Source organism: Aspergillus udagawae (assembly GCF_001078395.1).
Source record: "Aspergillus udagawae IFM 46973 DNA, scaffold_5, whole genome shotgun sequence".
NCBI classification, from domain to species: Eukaryota; Fungi; Ascomycota; class Eurotiomycetes; order Eurotiales; family Aspergillaceae; genus Aspergillus; species Aspergillus udagawae.
The window spans coordinates 710,336-735,609 of record NW_025091268.1 but is presented as its reverse complement, the minus strand read 5'-3'; the positions used below and the strand labels follow the sequence as shown (position 1 = coordinate 735,609).

At 51.1% G+C, this 25,274-nt stretch overlaps 8 protein-coding genes across 8 annotated transcripts; 3 read left to right on the top strand and 5 right to left on the bottom strand.

Moving 5' to 3' along the window:
* Window positions 1-186: 186 nt before the first annotated feature.
* On the bottom strand, window positions 187-1,781 carry Aud_007070 (sorting nexin-4; the record flags this gene model as incomplete). Its single annotated transcript, XM_043291963.1, has 2 exons — window positions 187-1,383; window positions 1,485-1,781. The coding sequence occupies 2 exons, from the start codon at window positions 1,779-1,781 to the stop codon at window positions 187-189; spliced, it is 1,494 nt and encodes a 497-aa protein (XP_043147898.1).
* A 517-nt stretch (window positions 1,782-2,298) lies between these two features.
* Window positions 2,299-4,897, bottom strand: kexB (kexin kexB; the record flags this gene model as incomplete). Its single annotated transcript, XM_043291962.1, has 2 exons — window positions 2,299-3,082; window positions 3,147-4,897. The coding sequence occupies 2 exons, from the start codon at window positions 4,895-4,897 to the stop codon at window positions 2,299-2,301; spliced, it is 2,535 nt and encodes an 844-aa protein (XP_043147897.1).
* A 1,754-nt stretch (window positions 4,898-6,651) lies between these two features.
* Window positions 6,652-11,123, top strand: Aud_007068 (uncharacterized protein; the record flags this gene model as incomplete). The annotated part of the gene is made up of 4 exons (XM_043291961.1): window positions 6,652-9,504; window positions 9,750-9,952; window positions 10,007-10,302; window positions 10,354-11,123. 4 exons carry the CDS (start codon window positions 6,652-6,654, stop codon window positions 11,121-11,123), a joined length of 4,122 nt encoding a protein of 1,373 aa, XP_043147896.1.
* A 1,074-nt stretch (window positions 11,124-12,197) lies between these two features.
* On the top strand, window positions 12,198-13,466 carry trr1 (thioredoxin-disulfide reductase TRR1; the record flags this gene model as incomplete). The annotated part of the gene is made up of 3 exons (XM_043291960.1): window positions 12,198-12,219; window positions 12,308-13,207; window positions 13,267-13,466. The coding sequence occupies 3 exons, from the start codon at window positions 12,198-12,200 to the stop codon at window positions 13,464-13,466; spliced, it is 1,122 nt and encodes a 373-aa protein (XP_043147895.1).
* Window positions 13,467-14,044: 578 nt separating this feature from the next.
* Window positions 14,045-17,077, bottom strand: aof2 (putative lysine-specific histone demethylase Aof2; the record flags this gene model as incomplete). Its single annotated transcript, XM_043291959.1, has 1 exon — window positions 14,045-17,077. The coding sequence occupies one exon, from the start codon at window positions 17,075-17,077 to the stop codon at window positions 14,045-14,047; it is 3,033 nt and encodes a 1,010-aa protein (XP_043147894.1).
* Window positions 17,078-18,382: 1,305 nt separating this feature from the next.
* Window positions 18,383-19,782, bottom strand: Aud_007065 (TVP38/TMEM64 family protein; the record flags this gene model as incomplete). The annotated part of the gene is made up of 3 exons (XM_043291958.1): window positions 18,383-18,749; window positions 18,814-19,233; window positions 19,313-19,782. The coding sequence occupies 3 exons, from the start codon at window positions 19,780-19,782 to the stop codon at window positions 18,383-18,385; spliced, it is 1,257 nt and encodes a 418-aa protein (XP_043147893.1).
* Window positions 19,783-21,289: 1,507 nt separating this feature from the next.
* Window positions 21,290-23,600, top strand: Aud_007064 (CCCH zinc finger and SMR domain protein; the record flags this gene model as incomplete). Its single annotated transcript, XM_043291957.1, has 3 exons — window positions 21,290-22,215; window positions 22,273-22,977; window positions 23,030-23,600. The coding sequence occupies 3 exons, from the start codon at window positions 21,290-21,292 to the stop codon at window positions 23,598-23,600; spliced, it is 2,202 nt and encodes a 733-aa protein (XP_043147892.1).
* A 397-nt stretch (window positions 23,601-23,997) lies between these two features.
* On the bottom strand, window positions 23,998-25,141 carry Aud_007063 (HpcH/HpaI aldolase/citrate lyase family protein; the record flags this gene model as incomplete). Its single annotated transcript, XM_043291956.1, has 3 exons — window positions 23,998-24,708; window positions 24,764-24,984; window positions 25,102-25,141. The coding sequence occupies 3 exons, from the start codon at window positions 25,139-25,141 to the stop codon at window positions 23,998-24,000; spliced, it is 972 nt and encodes a 323-aa protein (XP_043147891.1).
* Window positions 25,142-25,274: the final 133 nt, after the last annotated feature.

Here is a 25,274-nt window from a genome sequence, read left to right as displayed (position 1 = left end):
TTGAGGGTACGGCATGGGGACTAACTGATAACTACCAAACTATACACCCGCATGAGCTGTCACGGAACAGACAAGAAGTACGCCGTCCGGTGATTACTAAGTAACAAGAATCGCTGCCTTGTAAAGAAAACGAAGTAAACAAAGTAATGAACGACCTGTCCAGTACCCTTACAGTTCCCCTTTGCTCTAAGCTGCCACTTCCTCCCCGTGACCACGTTCTGACGTCTCGGGATCATTATCAAGGTCACCTTCCATTTCAGCAACGAATCTCTCCCACGTATTAATCACGCCCTGGAAAAAGTCGATATGCTTTTCAGCAAGAGACCCCAGCGTATCTCGGAACTCGACAGCCTTTATCCGTTCAAAGTCGGCTACTTCGCGGACAACCTCCTCGTCGAACATCTCTGATGTGGTCTTGGCCGATTCCACCTCCCGAGTGAGCTCGTCGATGCGCAGCTCCAGCTTCCGGACGCGCTCCCGACGCGACTGTTCGTGGTCGACCCCGCGCATGTCTTCCATCTTGGAGCGGATGAATGAGGCAGGCGATGACGTTAGAGGGTTAGAGGCGTAGTAGGAAGATGGGTTGGCGGCAAGCGAGTCCCGCTCAGCCACCGCTTTGTTGCGATAATCGACCAGCGCTTCAAAGTCGAGCTGTTTCTGCTCACGGGTCTTGAGGAGGGCTTTGAGAGAGACAATATACGCTTCCATATCCCGTAGAGAGCCCAGGTAGTTCTGATCCGTGTGATCTTTGATCGTTTTGAACCCCCGTGCGGTCTCCTCCACCGATGCCGCGAAGATCTGTAGCGGGACCTCGACATCCGGCTCGAGGGGCACAAGTTTCCGGAATTGCGTTGCAAGATCGTTGTAGTCTGTCTCGAGGTCGCTCTCCCGACGCGCTACCCGGGCGACAATCTTCTCAACATGGTTGAGATCCTCATCCAGCTTGTCCGCCTTCTCCTTGACCTCGATGAATCGGCGGTCTGGCTTGTGAACCTTTGTGAATGCATTTACAAACGTGTCAGTGAAGTTGTCAAAAATCCCTGTTCCGCTACCATCCGAGTTGCCCGTCGAGGTGCGGGTAGTGTGCAGTCGCATGTGCGCATTCCAGTCTGGCGATTCGAGGAAAATAGCGAGCAACGGAGCTCGACGAAGGACAGGATGCAATGTCAGGCGCTTCAAGAACCGATGTAACGACCAAGCGCGACGAGTAGTGAACTCCGGTCCGAACCGATCTCCCGTCACGTACTCCATCTTATGCTTCTCCGGCAGCGGCGGGACCGCGCAGGCAGGATATTCCCGGTAAAGCGTCCTGTACAGAAAAAAGAAATCGGTAAATCGCCTCCGCACAGCAAAGTCTGGCTTCTGAAAGGACTTGAAATCGGTCTGCATTTTATCATGTTGTCAATACCTCATACGCATGCATCTCCTGCCAGGCAGCCGGCAAACGGGCACAAGCCCCCCTGATGAGAAAGAAAGTAACCCACATGTGTAGTGACGAGATACGAAATGTAGGCATCCTTAGTTCCATCATTCTCCTTCAACGGGGAGTCGACTCGACATTCCAGTACCCCGTCCCCGATACCCGCCAGGTCCACGGCGTCCGCCAGCGGCCCAGCCTGAGGCGGGTCTTCGTGAACTGAACTCATCCTCCGCTTGCCATTGGTATCACGATTGTACCCTTGCGATTCATCCGCATCCGTCCCTGATGTGGTGGGCCGAGAGATGTCGCTCTCTGGGTCCTGTCTCCACGAGACGCTATCGAAGTCGTCGTGCTGATCCATCGAGGGGCTCCCGTCCGGCGGTGTCTTGGCCTACGGCGTTGTTGTACTGACACTGTCTGGGGATCTGATGAACAAAGACCCAGGAAAATATAGGTATCGAGAGTTTGATGGTAAACGAGAAATATGTGAATAATATATCCTATCGGGTGCTGGTTGGTTGTAGCTGATGATGGAGAGTTGCGGAGGAGCCATCAATCTGCTTAGTGGAGCAGCTGGGGAGCTGGAGAACCGCAGCGTCATCGGCCAAGGCTAGAGGAGCATCCAGTCCTTCGATTTTATCCATGATCCATCACCCACTCCATCTCCCAAAACCGTCGTCGGTCTTATTTACTGCTAGCCATGTATTATCTCCAATTATGTTCATGATTGAATTGTTGTTCATCACAAGATGATTATATACAGGTCTTTCATTCAGCACCAGGCTGAATCGCATTGTAGATAGATCGAAACGCCTACTAAGTACGGAATCAGAAAAATCAAAATGGGATTTTCCACAGTAAACAAAGGGATAAATGCGTCAGTGGTCGCCGCGTCTCGGACTATGGCCATCGCTCGAGGTGTCGCGGAGACGATCCTCACTTAGAGCCCGATCTCTGTAAGGCTCATCATCCTCGTCGCTGAACAAAGGCTCCTCCTCGTCGCTTTCCCCCGCAAAGGCATTGTACAGCTCCCCACCTCGGCGCTGAGTGCGACCGGAACGCCCGTTGGCGGCGCGGAGCGCGTCCTCATCCTCGATCATTTCGAAATCATAGTCGTCACGCGGGTTATTGAGAATGCGCTTGCGTCGCTGGACCTGGAAATAGATCCCGAGACCAATACAGAACACAATAATGGACCCGATGGCGGCATAGATCCAGACTTGCGTCCTCTTGGAAGCGCCGAATGTGGGCATGAAGCTGGGCAAGAAGCTGTCCGACGCAGCAGTAGGTGTGGGAGAAGATGTCGCCGTGGCGGCCGGCCTGGTCTCGGCCGGAGGAGCTAGTTCTGTTGCGGTCGCCTGGGCGGGCGACGGTGTCTGAGTTTCGGTGGGCTTTGCGTTCACAGGACGATTGATTGTGTCGTCCGTGGAGTCTGGGGCACCGGTCTTGGTAGGTCCTGTCTCCACACTGGTGGTAGCCACAATAGCATCCTCGATGCTGTGATCGTCGTCATGCTCATCGGGAAAGGGATGAGGCTTTTGGTTGGCGCCATCAATAGCCTCTCCCCAGAGATTCAGTCGCCAATCAATGAATTCTCCGGTGTACTCATTCACGTTGGTATCTTTGACAATTACAGTCCATCTTCCCACACCCGACTCACCCCTGCAGAGAAAAAAAAAAGTGGTTAGGAATCTCGAATCGCCAAGTGTAGGGAAAGACTCCTTACCAATGAGCAACAGTCATGAAAGTCCAGTCGACATAGCCCGCTTTTTCATTATCCGACCGTCTTGGGGTGCTCAGATGGCTGACAATGCCTTCTGGACTGCGTAGCTCGACGCTAAGATCACCACGGCGTGTATGATTGACATTCATGGTCACAGTAACATGCTCCAACCTCGCAATGTTCGCATTCTTCATCATCTGCTCAGTCACCTCGTATGCACTGGCTAGACCCTGCTCGCCTTGAGGGACTTTGTGCTGCACACGGAGCCAAGGGGAGTGGAACCAGGCTTGCGGCTTCACCAGCTCCCAGGTCTTGGCCTTCTGAACCAGGGCGTACGCATCAACTTTGCCATAGCCCCAGTCATGACTGAACTTCCTTCCAGCCTTGGTAACCTGCCAGCTACCGTCGTCTTCATGAACCGGGACGGCCGTTTCCACAATGAGATATTGCGCATCGCGCCATGTTAGTTCCGGACGAGCGCTGAGAGCCAGTGCTACGGCCCCCGCGGCCAAAGGTCCTGCCGCCGATGTTCCACCGTGCAGAGAGTAACATTTGTCAGTTCCAACATCGGTGGTGTGGATTGCGTCGCTCGAGCCACTGCTGTAAGCTACCACTAACTGTGCGGAACAAGACTCGGAATAGCTAGGGTGTTTTCCTTCCCTGTCAATAGCACCCACAGTGATACTGTAAATGCTATTCGTATAGCCGTCGAAGTTGCAATTATCGTCGAAGCTTGCACCGTTCCCAGCCGCAAACACGAATATCGAGCCCTTGCCGCCGCGACCGTTCTGGACACCATTGACAAATGCCCGCTTGATCAGAGTGCCAGGGCCTTCCATGGTCGCGCCATCATCGGGAGGACCCCAAGAACACGAGAAAATATCGTTTTCCTGATAAGCGAAGTTGATGGCCTTCGCCTCGTCAGCGTCGTCGATAGCCTTAGAGAGAATCCGGACCCCAGCAATCCTGCTGTCGTATGCAACGCCGACTCCACAAACGTCGTTTCGCGCCGCCGCAATCTCACCGGCGCATCTTGTACCATGCTTGTCATCAATAAGTCGTGGCCTAGGTTCTGGGGTGTGGTCATTGAAATCGTAAGAGCCTTCGGGGAAGTAGTTCGGCTTCAGGTCATTGCTGTACATATCCAATCCGTCATCGACCACCGCCGTAGTGACACCTTTTCCAGTTATGCCTTCCATCCATACACCAGTGACATTAAGATCATGACCGAGCTGTACAGTATTAAACAAGTGCCACTGTCCATTAAATATGGGATCCGCAATCCCGAGCGTGGAGGCGATTCGCTTCTGAGCTTGGGCAGCTACTGGGTCCTCTTTGCCGGTCGCGGAAGCTCTCGCAAGCTTCTCCAGCGGTGGTGCTCGCTTCACTAAACGCTTCTTGGGTGCCAGCTTCTGTGACCAGAGAATCCCACCCAGTGCATCGTTGTCCTGCTCTTGCGACGTGGCATCGTCTCTCGAACGCCGCCGAATCTTCCTCGAAGCACGTGCACGCTCCAGCAACGCATCTAAGTCTGAGCTGCTCTCCCGAGGTATCGAGAATGTGTGATGGTTTGAGAGTTCTCCGATTTGACCTTCATGGCGAGCTCCCAGGAGCTGAGCGACATGGGATGGCGAAGCGGAGTCGTCGAGGTGGAGAGCGAAGAACTCGTGGGTATCGTAGGATCGAGGCTGGACGTTTGCTGTGGTTGCAGAGATGAAGCTCAAGACTAGAGCTGCACCCCCAACAAATCGCATCTTGAATGGGAGGAGGTCTTGTTGAACAAAAGGAAAGTGTCCTCAGTGAGGCGGAATAAAGGACAACGAATTGGCTGCCATTAACGGGAACCCAACAAGATCCACTCAAAGAAGATCAGAGATCGCAGAGAGGACTTTCCGAGTCCAGGTTATTTATTGGCAATTAATGATAATAAGAATAAGCAAAAGAAGAAGAAGAAGAATTTGAGCGTCAGTTCTTGCTTCATGAAAATCCCAGCTTTGTCAATGTCGATGACTGAGAAACGATAGTTGCGGAGTTAGAGGTTAGAGTCTTAACTATTTTAACAAGTGTCGCCTATTCAAGCTGATCTACCTTCGGGGGCCATAAACAAGGGGCTTTCACCACTAAGAAAGAGTAGACAAAGAGACGGGTATGCGACCGCGGCAAAATGATCTCTAGGAGGCGAAAATACAGACTGTATTGATTTTTATTGATATCAGATGAAAGAAAGCTACAGTACTCGCAACTACGTACTAATTCTGCAGAATAATACTTCCCTAAAATGTATCGGTGGGCCATCATCTATCATAAACCTCCATAGGCAGGTCATTCGAATGTTCAACCAGTCCGAAAGACCACGTTCCGATTGCTTAGATCCTTGTCAAAGACTAAGTGGCCGACAGCCTTAACACCACTGTCGCTCTGCTGCATCCCATTCCTGGAAATGGCGATGTGACCTTCGTGCTTGAATGCTTTGGATGCTTCTATAGATTTGTGGCACCAGAACACTCAATTCTTACCCCCAAGCTAACCAAGACGGAGCGACCTGAGTTCCTACAGCAGAACACTGGCTATCCTTTTTCGTGGTACATCAGCTTCAATTAGACGTATATACTCTGACTGCCTCAGGATCGTTGTTCTTAGGACAAAATTGGGCAGCTGTCAGAGCAGCGTGGCATACAGATCATCCAATCCCATTATTTATATCTTCAGCACGTTCTTAAGTAAGGCAGTGCTGCTAACACGAGCCATAGTATTCAAGACACAGTGAAAAGGGTCAAGGATCCCTTAATAGAAGATCGGTGGTGCCTGGCAGGGTTGATTCTGCTGCAGGTCCAAGTTCCAGGTCGTAGTCCAACAACTGCCCCGCGGCGAAGGAGTAGAAAAGAGGGCTGGGCGAGTAAATCAAGTTGCCAGCCACCAGGTTTAAATCGAAATCCATACCGGACTGGCCCTGCACGATCAATCTTGCAAAAGGCATAATATCATTATTGTGCATTACTCCATATCACATTTTACTCTGATCATTCCGTCATCTTTTATTCCCTTAATCCTTTTTCCTTTTTCCTTCTGTAGAGCTCCATAGCTCATTCTCTGCATTGAGATTCTCCATTGTTTTCTATGTATACTCCACATCTGTATACTTCATTATCACAACCAGCGCCGAACTTATCTCGCCATTCCACAGCCTCGGGGCTCAGACGTAATTTCGAATAGGCGTACAGGCCCAGATTAGACTCCTTTCTCTACTGATTCGCCCATCTTCTACAGTCATCGCCAACACATTCATTTTCTCGGTCCCGATTGCAATCCTAAAGTGAGAGAGGTCAATCGCAGGCAATTGACTTTCAAGGTATGTCTTTAGTTCTTGTAACCCTGACACTCGATTTACCCCCCTAATACAACTCTTCGGATCAAATCTGACAATCGTCACTCAGGACTAGGTACTTGATTATCATGCTCTCGAGTACGGATCTTTAAGAATTGCTCCTGGCTACCACCGAGTCGCAGAATGGCTACAGCAGCCTATCGAAGACCTATCGATAGAGACTCCATGTCATCTCAACAGATGCCTCCCAACGAAGCTCGGCATCAAGATGATAATATCAGAACTGCCCATATGGACTATTTGCACAATGACAAGCACATGCTAAGAAATCCAGAGGGGGCCCATGGCCAGTCGCATCCTTACCGTAGCAATTCTGCTGCAACTCGGAGAAGACAGGTTTCCAGTTCATTCTCTGCAAGAGCTCATAACCTCCCAGAGGGTAACATAATCCCACCGGAAGATTATCTTACATCCACCTCTCCTTCCATCAAAGGAAATGGAGCGTCTACGAGACGTCCAACCGACCCAGAAGATGCTGCCTCGGGACCAGCGAGGCAAATGGAGGACGTCGAAGCGACATCGCCGGTAGACTCTGTCAACCAAATGTCGCCGCTGAGCCGATCTAGCACGTTACGGTCTTCAACAAGTAAGCAGCATGACTGGGCCCCAGATAGATCCCCTCTTCAGAAGCTCGAAGTCACATTGAATGGGATTAGCAAAGAGGAAAAAAGGGCGCGCGTCTTGGAGGCCGAGATGAAGCTCAAGGAACGATTGGCACGTCAACAGATGGAGGCAGAAAATCGAAATGCTTCTCTCGCACAACCTACAGATAGCAACTCAGCCGCAGGCCCAATTGGAAGTAGGATGCCTCAGCAATCAGTCTCACAGCGGGATGTCAGCCAAGGAGAGCAGGAGAATCGGGCCCGAAACACCAAACCAAGCATTGGGCAGAACGCTGTTCACCAGGGGTATGAAGCGACGATTGCCCGTGACCAGGGAGCTCCAAGACAGGCAAAGTCTAGCGCCCAAAAGCCAGGACCACCCGCCCTATTGGTCGCTCCTGAGATGCAAACCTCGAAGATTAGCAATTCAAAGCCCTTGGCAGGGCCAATTTTGAATCACGGTAGCGTTCCCAGGCGATCTGTGTCGGTGACAAACAGACCCGGAGGTCATACCATGAACACTACGAAAGATCCTAACACGTCTCGAGATGGGAGAGACGTTCCTGCGGTACTTGGGCCATCACAGAAACACCATGCCATGCCAAGTGTGGCACAGATGCAGCACTCACAACAATACGCTGATGCTCGGGTCCAACAGAGTCGAGCACCCCAGAGGGGCTCTGGGGGAAATGACCCTTATGCACAAGGCATAGCTTCTCAGCAACCAGAACACCTAATCACAAATATTCACAATGCTGTACTGAACGATCTTTCCCAAGACGAATTAGGTTCTCACACAAAGCCCAAGAGAAACACTGTTTCGTTCAATGTGCCTCCGCCAACGCCTCCTCCACTTTCAGAGTGGAAGAACGCACCGGTTGCTCGACTCGGTGCTTCTGACTTCGACTTTCAACATCTCGACGTTGACCGAAGCAAAGCCTGGTGGGAAGGTGGTGGCAATAATCGCAGGAAGAGCAGAGCTCTCCCCAGCGCTTATCAGAAGCCTGTTCAAAAGTTGACGGGTAAGTGGTTTTACCCAACACTGGGGGACTCTTTCATTTGTCCGGCCCCATATTCTCCTTTTTTCCCATCCACTAACCACGGAATCCACGCAGAGAATAAGAGCTTCCAGCCACCGATCTTCCTGAAATGTGGCCCTCTGCTCCGCTACACAGGACTGAAACGAGTCAGTATTGACGGACCAAACGGCTCTTTCGACAAGGAGACTTGGAGAGGTAGTATTATGATTGTTACCAAAGATTCACGATCTTCCTATGAGTCACCGCCCACCCTGAGGTTATTTTCGCAGCCGATGGATCTCCTGCCGCCCCCGCCTGTCGAAGTCAGTGGCGCTCAGCTTGCACCAGAGTACGTCGATCCCACAGCAGGTCTCATGAAGCTGGGTAGGGACGGCAGGCCGCTTTATGTCAAGCCAATTGACCATACCGAGGAAGGATTGGACTTGTCATTCGTGGAGAATGACGATGGAGTCTACGAGATGTCCCCTAGTAACCTGGACTATAGTAGTGACGGCGTCAAACAATCGATCCCCGCCGACAGGCTTCACTCAGTGGACGGAGAAACAGTGGGAGCGTACAAAGAAGTTCCCGGAGCGCGCTTGTATGCCGACACAGCTCGAGATGTCACATTCTGGAGGTTCAACATCGAAATCGAACTAGGCGAGACGCAACAACGAATCGCATACCGCTTGAACCGCGGACCGGCCCTGGGATTCTGGGTACCGGCCAGAGGGCAGTCTATGAACATTATGTTCCATAGCTGCAATGGCTTCAGCCTAGGAGTCGATTCCAACAAATTCTGCGGTCCTGACCCTCTGTGGCGCGACGTATTGAATGAGCATCAGACTCGCCCTTTCCACGTCATGGTTGGGGGCGGTGACCAGATCTTTAATGACAAAGTTATGGTGGAATCGCCCCGATTCCACGAATGGGTCAAGATAAAGAACCTGACTGACAAGTACGACACACCATTTGACCCAGAATTTCGAGCGGAGATAGAGAGCTTCTACCTCGAGAACTATTCGGCTTGGTTCTCACAGGGCCTTTTCTCTCTGGCCAATTCCCAAATCCCAATGGTTAACATCTGGAACGATCACGACATCATTGAAGGTTTCGGGTCTTATCCGGACGAGTTCATGGCTACACCGGTGATTTCAGGACTGGGTAGAATAGCGTTCAAGTATTATCTGCTGTTCCAGCATCACAGTGTCACTGAAGAGACAGAGGCAGATGAGCCTAGCTGGCTGCTTGGCGCGCAGCTCGGGCCCTACATCAACCAGAGAAGTCGAAACGTGTTCATGTCAATGGGCAAGGAAATAGCATTTCTGGGGTTGGATTGCAGGACAGAGCGACTGGTAAGAAGAATATGCTTTCTTGGTGGTCTGGAGAAGGGCAGACGCTGACCAATCTTTCAGAGCGATGAGATACTCAGCGAGCAGACATGTGATTTGATCTGGGACCGATGCCACCGCGAGATTGTCCGTGGAGAAACCAAGCATCTGATAGTTCTCTCGAGTATTCCCGTCGCATACCCAAGAATGGCTTGTACTCCCGCAAACCCACCATGACCTGGGTTGTGTTGCTGACATTTTAAACACAGGCAATGCTCAAAAACATTCTGAATAGTCGCAAGTCGCTGGGGAAGGCCGGATTTTTTGGAGGATTCGTGAACAAGAATGGCAGCAAGGTAGAGATATTCGACGATCACTGGACGGCTAAACACCACAAAGCCGAACGCACTTATCTGCTCGAGGATCTTCAAGACCTTGCAGCAGAAAAGTCCGTTCGGGTGACCATCTTGAGGTGAGGATATGCTCCTGAGCAGTGAATTGGCAGGGAACTAACATGACGCTCCAGCGGTGATGTCCATCTGGCAGCCATCGGACAATTCTACTCCAATCCCAAACTAAACCTGCCCAAAGACAAGGATTACCGATACATGCCGAATGTCATATCTTCTGCGATTGCAGACATGCCAGAAACCGAAATGGTTTCGGACGTGCTGAACAAGCGCAACCACATTCACCACTTGGACACGAACACAGATGAAGACATGATTCCCATCTTCACGCACGACGTCAACAGCAAGCCGCGTAACAACAAGCGCTTACTTCCACGCCGAAATTGGTGCGCAATTCGAGAGTATCAACCAGGTGAGCCGATGTCCCATTCCTTACGAGATATCAATCTCTGACTGAACATAGGTTCCACACCTCCAGGTTCGCCCGAATCCGAAGAGGCCCCTCCACCGGCTGAGGAGCCGCGTCCGGGTAAACTGCAAAGGACTCTGTCCTTAGGGCGAGGTGACAGACCTCAGGGTGGTTTGCTGCGACGGCTCTCGCTGCGTGGACCTCCACCGACAAAAGAATTTAATCTTGGAAATACACCTGGTCGCCGAATGAGTATGGACGGACCATTTCCTCCCGCAGAGGCCGAAGGCAGCTACTTCCCTGCTCCCGAACCAGAAATTCGCCCGGGCCCCTTCCACCGTCGCCCTACGACGTTGAGCCAAAAGGCAGCCAAGAAAGCTACAAAAAGGGGCGATGACGGGGTAGGCGCATATGTGAACCTGGAAAAGGGCCTAGCTATCACGCTCAACCTGGAGCTCAACCCACAAGATCCATCAGGTATCACGACGCCGTACAAGCTTCTTGTGCCCATGCTGCGTTATGAAGGCACTGAATACGACCCCCCGGCCAACCCAGTTGCCAAAGGTTGGAAGAAATGGCTGGCAGTAGGGCGTAAGAAGGAGCGTGGCTTCGCCAAAATTGTCCCTGGCGATGTGGAGGATACTGATTACGATGATGACCCTGACTATGAAGAAGGCTATGCAGGAAGTGATCTCGATGAGCCTGATGAGAGGCTGCCGGAGCAAATGGTACGCATGGGTCATGCACCAGGGCCGGGGCCCGTCAATGATGGGCCGGAGGAGACTATCAAGCGGAAGAAGAAGTGGTTTGGACGATTGGTATGAACGTACGATGACCTCTCATGATTCTTAATGATTGAATGCCTTATGAACTTTTCACGTCTCATGTGTTTTTGCCAAACTTGTTATTTTGTACATAATTGGTTGTCCCGACGCAGGGTCCTGAAGGTCGTCATTTGATGATAATCGAGGTACCATGGAGTTATGAAGACATGCTTAGGTAATGAAGTGGATCGGATCAGATATCCAGATGCTTCGAGAAGTGAGACAACAACAGCCGGCAACAGCCCCTAGTACTCCGTATGTGCATGAATGATCTGGTGAGACGGGAAATGGAATCGAATCTGCTGTCAGATCTATGGATCAGCCTTGTACCTCTTCCAGGCAGGCAAAAGCAGTATTCTCTCTGCAAACCCGATGGTGATGGTGGTAATGAAAGAGTCTGGGCCACTTCGCTTTCTAAGCATGGGGCACGTGACCTGGTCTCGCCGGGAATGGATTCCTTTCTGGATTCCTAAGAATCGACGCTCTGGATGAGCTCAAGCAGGGCAGAATTTCGGTCGCCGAGAGATTTATCAACAGTGTCTTGCGAGTTATTACCGAAAGCTTCTACCAGGTACGTATTGTACGTATTCCTTCCTCTGTTATTAACTGATTTCATCCTTCGCCGCCGTGCTTTGATCACATCATTTATTATCAATCAAATCCGTCGATCCACTTTTTTGTTTCGTCCCCACCATAAAAGAACTGCATAACCAACCGCATAAGAATCTCCATCACTAATACCGACCAGACCAGATTTCGATCCTTGAGCCCCTCTTCTTTCTTTTGCCATTTATCATTCTCTTTCTTCACCTCCGATCAATTCCTGATTTTGAGTTGGCTTAAGACCTCCCCTTTGCCCCCCCTTTTCCCACCACTCTTTCCCCTCCAGTCCTCGCAAAAACCGTCAAACTGTTTTCCTTCGCTTTTCGTCGGATTTCCTCCTCTCTGCGATCCTCTCTTGGACTGACTGCCGCTGCCGCGTCCTCACTGCATCAAAAGTCTTCCCCGCCTACCTCGGTTCTATCAAACTCGCTATCGACGCCGTTGCGCGTCAATTCAACCTCCGCTTCCAGAATGGTGCACACAAAAGTTGTCAGTAAGTATCTACCCGTCCTGCAACCCAAAGGATCTCAGTTGTCTGCTTAATTGGTTGTCCCCGTTGCTGACGTGGTGTCCTTGAATAGTTATCGGCTCCGGCCCCGCTGCCCACACCGCTGCTATCTATCTTTCGAGAGCGGAACTCAAACCTGTTCTCTATGAGGGTATGCTGGCTAATGGCACGGCCGCTGGCGGCCAGCTCACAACTACTACCGACATTGAGAACTTCCCCGGGTTCCCCGATGGCATTGGTGGCGCGGAGCTGATGGAGAACATGCGCAAGCAATCCATCCGGTTCGGCACAGAGGTGATCACCGAGACTATCTCCAGACTCGACCTGTCCTCGAGACCTTTCAAGCTATGGACGGAATGGAACGATGGCCCTGATAAGGAGCCCGCTTGTACTGCGGATGCCGTCATCATTGCCACCGGTGCCAACGCTCGTCGTCTTAACTTGCCTGGCGAGGAGACGTACTGGCAGAATGGAATCAGCGCCTGCGCCGTCTGTGATGGTGCGGTGCCCATTTTCCGCAACAAGCCCCTGTACGTGATCGGTGGTGGCGACTCGGCTGCCGAAGAGGCCATGTTCCTGGCCAAGTACGGCAGCAGCGTTACCGTGCTCGTCCGTCGTGACAAACTTCGCGCCAGCAAGGCGATGGCCAACCGTCTGCTGGCTCACCCCAAGGTGACCGTCCGCTTCAACACCGTTGCCACCGAGGTGCTGGGGGAGAAGAAGGCCAACGGCCTGATGACTCACTTGAGAGTCAAGAACACCGTTACCGGCGAGGAGGAGGTTGTCGACGCCAACGGTCTCTTTTATGCTGTCGGTCACGACCCCGCCACCGCCCTCGTTAAGGGGCAAATCGACCTCGATGAGGATGGATACATCATCACCAAGGCGGGAACCAGCTACACCAGCCGCGAGGGTGTGTTTGCTTGTGGTGACGTGCAGGACAAGCGTTACCGCCAGGCTATCACTAGTGCAGGTTTGTGACCACCGGTTTCCAAGTCCTGCTTGATTTTAATACTAACTGCCCTTCGTCAGGATCCGGTTGCATTGCTGCTCTCGAGGCCGAAAAGTTCATTGCTGAGGGCGGGGTCCCCGAGGAAGAGCCCGTCGCTGTATCCGCTGAGAAATCCGTCGATAAGTCCGCTGTTCAGCCCGCCGCTCAGGAGGTCAACGGCGAAGTCAAGGAGGACATCAACGGCGCCGTTCCAGAATACAAGTCGAACCCTCTTCTCTAAATGAATCGTCGGATCTTCACTATCCTGCAATGGCATTCTTTCCCGCCTTCTCCACGCCTCGCCGCCACCCCTTGTACACCCTCATTACCTGTCTGCCTCGACATATCATCTTGATATCTCCTTCCTATGACCCTCATGGACGCGTTGGTTCTCGCCACTAGACTTCAGCGTTTGTTGCAATTTTCCTAATGCCTCTTTTTTTTTTTTTTTTTTTGGTCCCACCATCGACGGGACTCTCTCCAGGATTAGATAGATGAGATCGTTTCTGGGAATCTACTTCTACACATAGAATAGACATAGAATTAATCCCAAAGCTGGAAATCAGACTTAGATTTCGGTACATCGTGTGCATGGGAAAACCCGGTTGATATCAATATAATCCTGCTTGAGCAATGAGACTAGTATCAATTCTGCCTGCAGCGGTCTAGGAGTATACTTTTGTTACGTAGCTAAAACGCTGTCTCAGTATTAGTAGAAAGCACCAGACCTTATTTAGCACATTTTCAGCGCCAGCCCCTGCATACCCATGTCCCCTTGACATTAGAAAGGTAAACTATACTCATACTCGAGTCTAGGTATCACCTCTTCGCCGGCGGCTGCCACGTCTCGAACGGATTGGCCGCACACCATCGCTCCTTGACCTCGTGCGACTTCCTTTCCCACTCCTTCGTATTCTGCTTCCATCGATCCCAGATCTCCGTGTTGGTCTGTCGGTTTACCTCTGTCTGTTCGATATACGGCCGTTTTTCCTCTTCGCCGGCCTGCCGCCACATGAGGCCCAAGGCCTGTCGGATTTCGTCACGTGCCGCTTTGGCATTCGGGTCCTTGGTCGTTGCTTGTTTGGCTTCGTCGCATTGGGCGCGGGCTTTACCCCAGTAGTCCTTCTGGTAGAGGAGGAAAGGGTTGAGGCCTGTTCTCGCCGGTCGGGGTTCGGGAGGGCCGAGCTCGGCGTGGATGGCTGCCCACATGGCTTGTTCGTAGGCTTGTCGAAGAGCCGCATCGCCGGAGAAGGAGTTGTTTGAACGAGCAGGCGCCGATGCGTCGGTGGGGTCTGCTGATGTGGAAACGGGGCCGGGGAAACCGGTTGAGAAATGTGGTTCGTTTTTCTTTTGCCCCGTTGCTACTGGTGTGCCCAGTTCGATTGTCTTGCCCTTCTCGGGTACCAATGGGTTCGGGACCTCTATAGGTCCGAGGACGGACTCAATGATCTCTGATGCAGCTCGCAGACCGGAGAGATAGGCGCCGTGAACGGTGGCCGGGTGGGTGCCGCAAGTGGCCTCTCCTGCGAAGTGTAGATTGCCGATTGGCTTTGCCATCAGGTCATAGTCACCCGGCAGCGCCTGCGCAGCTACGTAGGAGTAGCTTCCCCGAGTGAATCTATCAGTTGCCCACCGCGTGATGATGGTCTCCAACGGATCAGGCACCGCGACGTGCTTGAAGACATTCCGAAGCTGACTCGTCACCTCTGCAATGATCTGCCCGTCAGGTGTGCACTCCGCCTGATGGGCTGCGTCGCCAGCCATCAGGGCGATTAGAACTGGGAGGCCTGTTGTTTTCATGCAGTTCCAGAAAAGGTAGAATCGGCCTCGGTTGGTAGCATAGTCCTCCTGCACCATGCTGTCTCGATTCTTGGGTTCCCGTAGCAGCCCAAACATGTCTCTCTCCGTATCCCAGAAAGGTTCCTCGAATACGAGTATCACTTTGTTCATGACCCCAAAACCGAGCCTTTCTATAGCTCCACGCTTCCAGTCAGGAAGGGGCGGCGAGAATTCTATAGAGTCATGCTTCAAGACACCAAGTGACCCCGTGAAGACTACTTTATCTGCAACGAACGATTCGCCGTCTTCACAATGAACCACAGTTTTCCGCTTCCCTGAGCCCGTAGAATCATAGGCGATCTTGCTCACGATCTTGTTCGTTCGAACATCGAGTTTCGTCGGCAACGACCACAAGCCATAGGGTACCTGTTGATAGCCGCCGATGACTTGTGAATGTTCGCCTTCGAATTCGTTGCCCAAATCTTGGTCCCAGCCAGAGAGACTGAGTTTGCCAATATTGGTAGCGTTCGCGTATTCCAGGTTTGCGAGATGCCAGTTGATCAATCGCATATCTTTAGGTGTAAGAGGAAGCATGCGTTGGTATTGTTTGACCCCCTCGTCCATTACGGCGCCCAGAGTTGGCCACCCTGAAGCTTTGGCAACAGGGTCTAAGTTCAGAGATGCTGTTGGAGGCACCCCATCCTTCAGCTTCCATCCCATGGCTTGACAAGCAAGAGCTGCGGGCTGCTCTTCTGCGGGATCAAGATCAGTCGGCACAGGGGGCACAGTTGCTTTTATTTCCGCTGTCTTGTGGCCCACACCTCGTCGGACCTTTTTATTGGGGAACAGAAGCCCGACGGTACCAGCGGCGCGAGCCTCTTCGTACTGTCTTACGGTTAGACCGTCGCTCATTGTCAAATCGCGGCCCGAGTCTATCAGTCCCCTATCTCCTTCGGCGGTAGGTACAATAACAGCTTTGTGACGGTAGAGTCCGGAGCGGTCAAGAACATCAATATACAGCCGTTCATCCATCGCGTCCTGAACTTCATCGACTGCCGAGCCGTCGATATCATAGATAGTCGATATATCACGTAATAAGTGATAGGGTAGCGCCAACTGCCCTCGAATTATCTGGTCTAATGGATTTCCATGATCGAAACCGACGATGATTTGCGCACCCATCTCGGCCTTGGGCACAAACCCTGGGGCTAACTTCGACGACTGAAGGCTCCGTAGAGGGTGAGAATAAATACGGCCTCCGATTCTCCGCCTTCCCTCCAATACGACAACCCGCGGTGAGGTCAGTGGATCATGATATTGCTTGAAAAGACCTTCCAATTGTCTTGCACAACCCAGTCCTGCCATTCCAGCCCCGATTATAACAATGACAGGGCCGTCCTTGCGTCTTCCTTTTTTAGGGGCAACTAGAGCCGGTGGTATTTCAACGCAACCAAAGTTGATGTATCCATTCCGTACAAGCCATTCGTAGGCAAACGAAGCCAATCCCATCCACCGGTAGTCTTTGGCACAGCCTAGAGCTTCATCTTTTGTAACACTGACCATTGGATTTCGCGTCCAGAGGCGTAGGATTCCGTTTCGTATATTCAGGTAAGCTGTGACATGCAGATGGCACAGATGATCCTGTAATGCTTCCTGTTCTTTCTTGTGTAGAGAGTAGGGATTGAGTCTGCATGCATAAGCTGCGGTAACACACTGCTGAGCGTAGACAGCAGCTGTGAGCTTAGAAGGTATGGACGACCTTGGCCGATATCTGGCATAGTCTGCACTGCCACTGAGCCCTCTGGAGTCAGACGTAACAGAAGACGAGAACGGCAAAATGTTGACAGTTGACGGTGGAGTTGAGTTTTTCTGACTGGGTTCATACATCAACGACACGGAGGTAGCTGAGCCACTAACTATATTACTCGTATCCTCATTGGAGTCATGTGTCATACAATCCGTGCTCTCAGATCCACCAGCGACTCTATCGAGAACTCCATTGAGATCTTGAGGCCTTGCTGATGGTTGGGAAATCGCGGCAGGACTGGACGTCTCGCCATTCAATTGATTCATTGCATTGCACGAAGGAGAGCTGCGAAGCCGCTTCGCCGGAGGCTCTAATTGGTCACCAATTCCAGATATCGTTTCATTTGATAATGATGGATACTGCAAGTGTGGGTTACCATTGATGTATGAAGTTGCCTGAGATAAATAATGGTCGAATTGTGATAAATCGTAGGACAGGCCCTTCAGACCCTGCAGTCCCAAAGAAGTGGTACTCTCCATCCTCCGTAACAAGGGGTTTGATGGGCATTGGACGAGCCCACTTGAAAGTTGATATTAACCAGACAGGCTTTCACCGATTCAGATGAAAGCCGATTATTGTTAGGTTTGGAAACCAGCACCCCTTCCCTTCTGAAGATGAATATGGCGATATTAGATGTCAGGATTTCCATCCATGGTGGGTCCACTTAGAGGGCGCCGAAACAGAGGGAAGGGGTTCTTGGAATAGTGCAAAGTATGATACACTATCTATAAGATTGTCAGATCAGAGTGATCATCCACGTGAATAATCCAAACAGAGACAAAGATGCTTTGTATTGCAGAAACATATGTAGTCGGTTTCATCTTACCTTGAGGCGAAGAGTAGATAGATCGTACAACACTGCAGGTCGACAGAAAAGTATGATCTTAGGTCATCAAACAACGCACGCCCTTCGATCTAGTTTACAAAGATATTAAATGGAGATAACGAGTTCATCGAAGGACGTGCTTCAATAGAGAGTAAGAATAATTCAAAGGCTGTGCACGATGCTTCTGCGTTCTCCCTGCAAATGTGGTCTGAGCAGGAAGACTCGATGGTGCTGGACGGGAGCTTCGGGCGAACCCAGCGTATTTCTCAGTCTGAAGGAAAGCCGCATTCTACAGTCTCTCACTGTTCTTCATATCGTCAATCACCTCAGATTTGTCATTTCACAGTCTTCCTCTGGGTTGTTTATCAGATCCAGGTCTGGAACTAACAAGGTTACCTATTCAATCATTCTTTTCCCCGTTTCCTTACATAAAAAGCATTGCAAAGCCCAAGCCAGGAGCAGCTTACCCTTGAGAGCGTCTCCAGTGATTCGATATGCTCTTCTCTCCTTGTATGTGCCGTTTAGAGCACGACTAGGACCGAGAAAAGGTTCACCTGCTGCGTCTAGTCCAAGCAAACTTTGAGGTGTAATAAGCTCTTGAACCGTATCCGTTGCCTTCGCTTTACGCCGGAATGACACTATGTGACATTGCTTGTATTTGGCAGGTCTATACTAATAACAGTGTGTACAACATAAACTAGGTACATCATCTTGAAGATATGACTCGTGGACAACGGGACAAATCTCAGCCCGATCGCACGTGTGTATGGAGACGGAACACCTGACTGTCGGGTCCATCGCCATCCCCAAAAACGTCCGAATCATTGTCTGTGAATTCATCCCTATAGGGTCCGTGGAACTGCTTTTTCGTGAGATTGGACGAATTTTCGCTGCCACTCTCGTCATCAATAACAAGATCGACGTTGTCATCATCAAAGTCGTTGAACCCGATTCTTTCCTCCTCATCGCGAGCGAGTGTAGTGGCAGCGGTGTTGACGTCTGGGTCTTCGGAGAAAGAACCATGAGGACGGTGAGCAGCATGATCAGCTTGTAACGACCTCCGTATATCTGCTCTCTCTTTGGCTTCCAACTCTTTGGCTCGAGCCAACGTCCTATAACCATAGTTTTTAGTCTTCCGAAGAGTCCAACGTAGTGTCCATGCCCAGAAAAACTTACCTCCTGTATATATACAAGCCTGTAAAGATACCAATTCCAATCGTAAGGATAATACTACAAATATTCACTGCCTTAGACCCGGCGCTCATCTCCTCGTTTTTCTCGGAGAGAATCCGAATCCTACTTCCAATGAAAGCCGCGATAAGCAGTTTGGGTGTGATGAGAGCGGTTGCAAGTCCATACATCAAAGGGTGGACCGTCGGAAAGGTTGAGACCGCACCATTGCAAACAGAGTATGGTAGGGGACATAGGCGAATCATGCACAACAGTTTAAGACCATCGTACTTGAGTGTCAACGCGAGAGCAGCGAATCGTTTGTCCCGTTCCATCATGCGGTTCACAAATTTTGATAGGATCGTCCGCGACACGATAAAGGAACATGTGGATCCTAGCACTGTTGCAGTGGCATAGAGGATCCAGCTAAGATGAGTGTTAGTTCTAGGCTCATAGGCTCAGAGTAATCGATCAAATAAAGCAGAAAAAAATAAGCCAAACCTACCCTTTCCATATGCCGAAAATGAAACCGGCTATTGTTCCAAACGTGGACCAACCTACCAATGGTGGGAAAGAAACGAAGAAAACGCACAGCCAGAGGACGAAAAATGCCAGCCATGACTGTTCCCATTTTTCAGCTACAGGCCCCAGCCAGAAGAACACTTGCCCCGTGAAGATCATGAATGCCAACCCTAGCAGAATGGCAAGCAAAGCTGCCCCAATAGCCCCAATTCTCTGCCAGAATGTTAGTCTCCGCCATGTCTTTTTGGTACGTCGCAACATCTTCGTGACTTGATTGACGACTTGATCACGGAGGCCAGTTGATTCACGGGCAGAAGGGCTGGCAGTATTGCGTCTGCTGGATGCCAGGTGGTTCCATAATGGCTGTGTATCTTCTTCGGCGGGCGACAGGGATTCCGCAGGCGACATTGGAAGCGATAGAGCCCTCGCAGTGGACGTATAATCTGCAGGCATCTTCAAAAGCGTGGAATCTTATCCGGATTGTCCTCCGATGATCGTGAATCGGCAATGACAGGGTCGGCGCTTAGAGGAGTAGGAGCATGGATACAAGCCGGCCAACATTCGAGAATATGCCAATCGCAAGATTGCGATCAACTGCGCAAAAGATATGAGCCTTCTGGAGCTCTGTTAGGGAAGGAAGCTTCGAAGGTGTGCAGTAAAATAGGTAGGTAGGTAACGGAATGATCGATGAGCCGCGAAGCAGGGGTGCCGAGAGAGTAATCGAGTTGAAGTCAGGAAACCCCCATCAGATGTCGAAATGGAAGGATATTAGGGAGATGTCGTTACCCAACTTGATTAACCCTTGAAATTAGCCGTCATAGTGAGATTATCTCTAGGCTGACGCCGTGATGTTGTACCTGGCCATTCGAAGTTGGAGGTTTCAGCTGCTGACTGTACACACAGAGCCTATCTAGTCGCTAGTTAACTAGTTACCCGATACCTAGGTGAGTGACTAAGGCATTCATCATTTACGCCTTCACCTCTCAGGCGCAACTGAACTTTGTTATTTAGGTGATGTCTATGTATCTCTGTTTACAAAATATTTGTCAGCAGATCTTCAATGATGTACATCAGCTGCGAGCGCCCCGGAAAGAAGAATAATGGATATCAAGATGTCGTAAGTATTGCATCTCCTCCGCTGATTGACGATCCTTTTGTTATCTCGAGCCAAGGAATTTGGTGCCTTTAGGCCTGAGGTTCCAGATCTTCCCCCACATCCGTGAACCTCATTTCGTGGTTGAGAACAACATTAAACAATTGTGGAAGATAGTGTCTCGAACATTTTGGGCCTGATCTTGTCAAAGATCTGGAAAGAAAAAGAGAAAATCATGCTTTTCTCCAACACAAGAAAGGGTGACCTCTTCGTCCTAGTAGGAGCAGATACGTAGCAGAGTAGATCCCTTGTTGGAAGCCAGTAGCTTGAGCGCCTCAGTGTTATGGCTGTCAATTCCCTGCCTGAGTCCCGTCCTCCCATCCAGTAGCTTAAGCTCCGTTGACCACGATTCCCGATCTCTCGTCCATCCTCCTCTTTTCTGTTCTCATCCTTGTTTATATCTTCCTTCTGTTGTGCAAGCGTTGATCTCTCATTTATACTGTTTAGTTGAATTCTGTTGCCTCTCTCGTTCATCGTCTTTGATGAGTTCTTTCCTTTGACAGATGCGATGTGATCTTACATCCTCACAGTTCCGCAATCTGTCCCCCTTTCGCATGCCTACGCCCCTCCGTTAGCTGACACCACCACCAACCGATTGTGATTCGCATCGCTTTTCTGTCTTTGGAGAACAATGGATTCTCATCTCTGAAAAGGTTCTCAATCTCAAGTTTCGAATACGCCCTCATCGCCGTCCGAGAATTTGACGACATTTACCCCTCATCTTCATATTACTGTGCCGCCTTACCTCGCTCCGCTTCTTTCGCTCTCACCCAGTCGTCTATCGCTTCATCGAAGCATCTACTCAGGATGATTTCTGACGACCTTCTTGACAGTTGTCTACAGATCCTTCAGGACAAAGCTCTTGATGAAGAAGAACAGGCAGAGAAAGTTGAGAGTTTCCTGCGGGAAAACACCTCCTTGTCTGGAGCATCGCTGGAGAATGCGGTGCTCGATGTCCTTTGGCGGCATCGAAATCGCACATTGCCCGACTCTTCCCCTCCCCCTCCTCGTCATACGGTGATCCGCCGGACGTCACCAGCGCCATGGCAGATGGCACGCTCCTCTACACCTTTGTCTCCTCCCTCCAATCTAGGCACAAGCCCTGGCGGCTCATCCTGGTTCCAAGGCTCACGAGGCTTTTCTCGCGCACCTCTTTCATCGACCGTATCACCATTCACCTCCCCGCGACCATCCCCAAGATTAGCCCTTGCGCAACCTATCCCCCATTCGCCGAACCTTAATGCTTACGAATTCTCGGATCAGAGTCAAGTATCGGACTTTTACAGTGACTTTGGCAATGATAGCAATGTGGATTGGCTGGTTGCAGACGATGCGCAGAGCACCACCTCGTCTGTGGGGACAATGAGCGCCTCGGGTGCCCTCAGCGCCACTGCCCCGGAATTTGTTCCCGATATGAGCCCCCACGATATCTTGCGCACTGTGCTTGGAGATAAAAGATCCAATGAAGAGATTGAGGCTGCGCTGGAGGCAAATGGTTATGATCTCGGCGCGACTATTGCGTCCCTCTCACAGGATCACGGTGGAGGCAGCTTCAGTCAGTCGGATGATGGTCGTGTTGTCGTCGGCAAATCTATGACCATGGAGCAACCGAGATTAAGCACGTCCCCGAACCACAATCGAAGTCCTGTTGTCTGTAAGTATTGGCTGTCTACTGGGCAATGCCTTCGTGCAGACTGTCGGTTCAGCCACGATCTTACCAATCATGTCTGCAAGTAAGTAAATGAAACGTATATGGTGTATGGGCTTCACACTGATACGTGCTTCAAAAGGTACTGGATCATGGGCAATTGCCTTGCGGGCGATGGATGTCCTTTCTCCCACGACCCTTCAGCACTAATTGCGAACCTCAGTGTGGGAGATGGCAGCCAACAGGGCGGTCCGACATTTAACGTAGAGAACACCTCAGAAGCTTTCCCTCCGTTACAGTCTGCAGGAGGAGCTGGGGAGCAATGGACGAATCACTACATTGGCAAGTATCCTCATCTATCAGGTCTTGCGGGAAACAAATCTCCACAAACAATGCAGCTTGCCCCAGGGAAACGCAACGGCCACGGGTCTCGTCCGCATTCTCGCCCAACGAGCCGTCACCAACATCGTGAATTGAACCCTACAGCGCTTTCCGTAGATGATCCAGATGCATTCCCCACGCTTGCTGCAGTGAGCGCAAAGAATGCTAGTAAGAAGCACGGAAAACGCAATAACCGAGAAACTGGTTCCCTCAAAGAGAATCTGCCTACATCTTTGGCGGATGTTGTCCGTATGTCTCCGTCCCCTGCGCCTGGCAAAGGCAAACCCCCGTCCAAAAATAGCAGAGATGGGACCAAAAGCCGCGAAAACAGTGCTGCTGCGCAGTCTATCCCAGCTCCGCAGAATATTCCTTGGCTTGAGACTGGCTCTCGAGCCAACCAGCAGTATATCAAATACCGTACGGAGGCTATTCGCCATGGTACAGTGAGAAACAAATTTCTTCAAAGGTAAGGGGATGAGGTAACCGTGATAAATTGCGCAGACTAACATGTCTCTTAGCGCTGCTCAGGCCTGGAACCGGAACGACGCTAGAGCCGCAAAAGCTTTGTCTCTTCGAGGCCAGGCAGAAAATGAAGCGATGCGTAAGTGCCATCGCGAAGCGGCACGGCAATTGTATGAAGAGCGGAACAAGCACCTCCTTACTGCCGGTTTGGATGAGTCGTCCGAAGAACTTTACGTCGACCTTCACGGCCTGCACCCTGAAGAGGCAATTGAATATTTAGAGAAGATCCTTCTAAAACATGCTCGTGAGGGACGCCGCGTGATCTACGCCATCACAGGCACGGGTCATCACTCGAAGAATGGCAAAGACAAGATCGGAAAGGCTGTCAAGGCTTGGCTCAACGAGTGGAAGTACCTCTTCCGTGAGTTTAGCGTGCCCGGGGAGAGGGGGGGATATGTAGGTGGCATCCTGGGAATCGATCCCACCAGCTATGACAAGACTCTCGCGAAAAGTCTGGAAGAGGGTGAGAATGAGAATGGCGGTGACAGCAATGGTAATCAACCTGTAATGACAATGGGCAAGATTCAATTGTTAAAGCGCGAAGATTTGGAGTCGAAGAGTCCATAATCGCGTGTCGTTCTCTTTTGAAGGACAACGTGCGCTGTTGTCCGTTATTGCGCTCAGGAGATGACTCGAAGGACCTCTCAATCCCAAAACCTTGACTGAACGTTTCTTCTCACCATCATCGGGAGAGCAAAGTATGCCACCATATTCTCGCCGCACGCAGACGACGATTATGAGATTAGTTCGTTGCTGTTGCTTGCTCTATGGACAGGCCTAATCGCGCCTCGATCGCGATGGTACTTCTTCAATTACGACGTATATACGAGTTAGATACATTTAACAAACACTCCTAACGTTATATTGTCATCAGCTATTCGAGATGAGTCATTAACCTTCCTAGTAAAGCCGCTGAGAACCTGCATGTGACGGCAAGGACAGAGGTGCGGCAGGCAACATTTTTTCATTCGGGCTCTTGATGCCGCCACTTATCTTGCAATTCCTCTACATCAAATCCGCAAGCCTCCGCCTTCTTCACAATCGCGCGTGCTTTCTCCGCGACAGGGATGTCGATCATCTTTCCATCCAGAGTCCAGGCGCCGCGGCCTGCCTTGGCTGCTTTCTCATCCGCAATCGTCACTCGCACAGCCCATTGGACCTCGGCTGGTTCCGGACCAAAAATACGCTGTACCGTCTCTACCTGCGAAGGATGAATACACTGCTTCCCGTTGAATCCCATTTGCTTTCCTCCGCGACATTCTTCCTCCAAAACCGCCGGTGGAGACCCATCACCCTTGGTAGACTTGTAGGCTGTACAGACCAGATCAATTGTAGACGGCAGATTCGCAGCGCGAGCTGCAGTCACGATGGCGGACCGAGCGAACAAGAATTCTGTTAGAGATGGAGTGCGGGTAAGACTGAGGTCGAGGGCGAAATCCTCCGCCGCGAAAATCAGACCTTGGAGAAGGGGAGTCGCGGCGCAGATCTGGGTCAGATTCGTCAGGGATTTAGCCGACTCAACCAGAGCCAGAAGTGAGATAGGGGGCCGTGAGGCTGCATCTTGCGAGTGTGGCTGTTGCGAGAGCGTGTGGGAGATGACATCCGTGACAAAGGTGAGATCCGAGGCGGAATTTACCTTGGGGATGACGATGGTGCTCAGGTTGGGGGATTGGAGCTGTTCTTTTCGTTAGCTGGATTGTTGACTTTGGAGGATTTGAGACTCCACATACGACTTCGGTCAGATCTGCCAATGCGAGACCGCTATCTACTGAGTTGATGCGAACAGTGCGTTCGCGGATACCCGAGGGAGCGGGCTGGTCAAGCGCTCTCCGCACCAGCGAGCGAGCTTCCGCTTTCTTGTGCGGAGTCACGCTGTCTTCCAGGTCGTAGGCGACGCAATCCGCCGTCAATGAGCGGGATTTGTCAATAAAACGCTGGGAAGATCCGGGAACTATCAGTTAGGCGTCAGCCAGGACTATTACTCAGGATCGAGGTTGTTTTGTATGCGCCAAGAGGGGGATGGTTGTCTGCGGGGAGAGCTTGTTCTGTGGATTAACGATTAACATACTGTATAGAAGGGCGCGACGGAGGGTATTCCTCGACGCCATTGCTGTCTGAAGGAATATATATATGATTTAAATCAAGACGATATGCGCGGAGTAATTCAGTGTCTTCGAAGCACTTATTGCCAGTTGAAGAGCATGCCAGGATGAAAAGGATATTGCTGTGCTATGTCCTCGG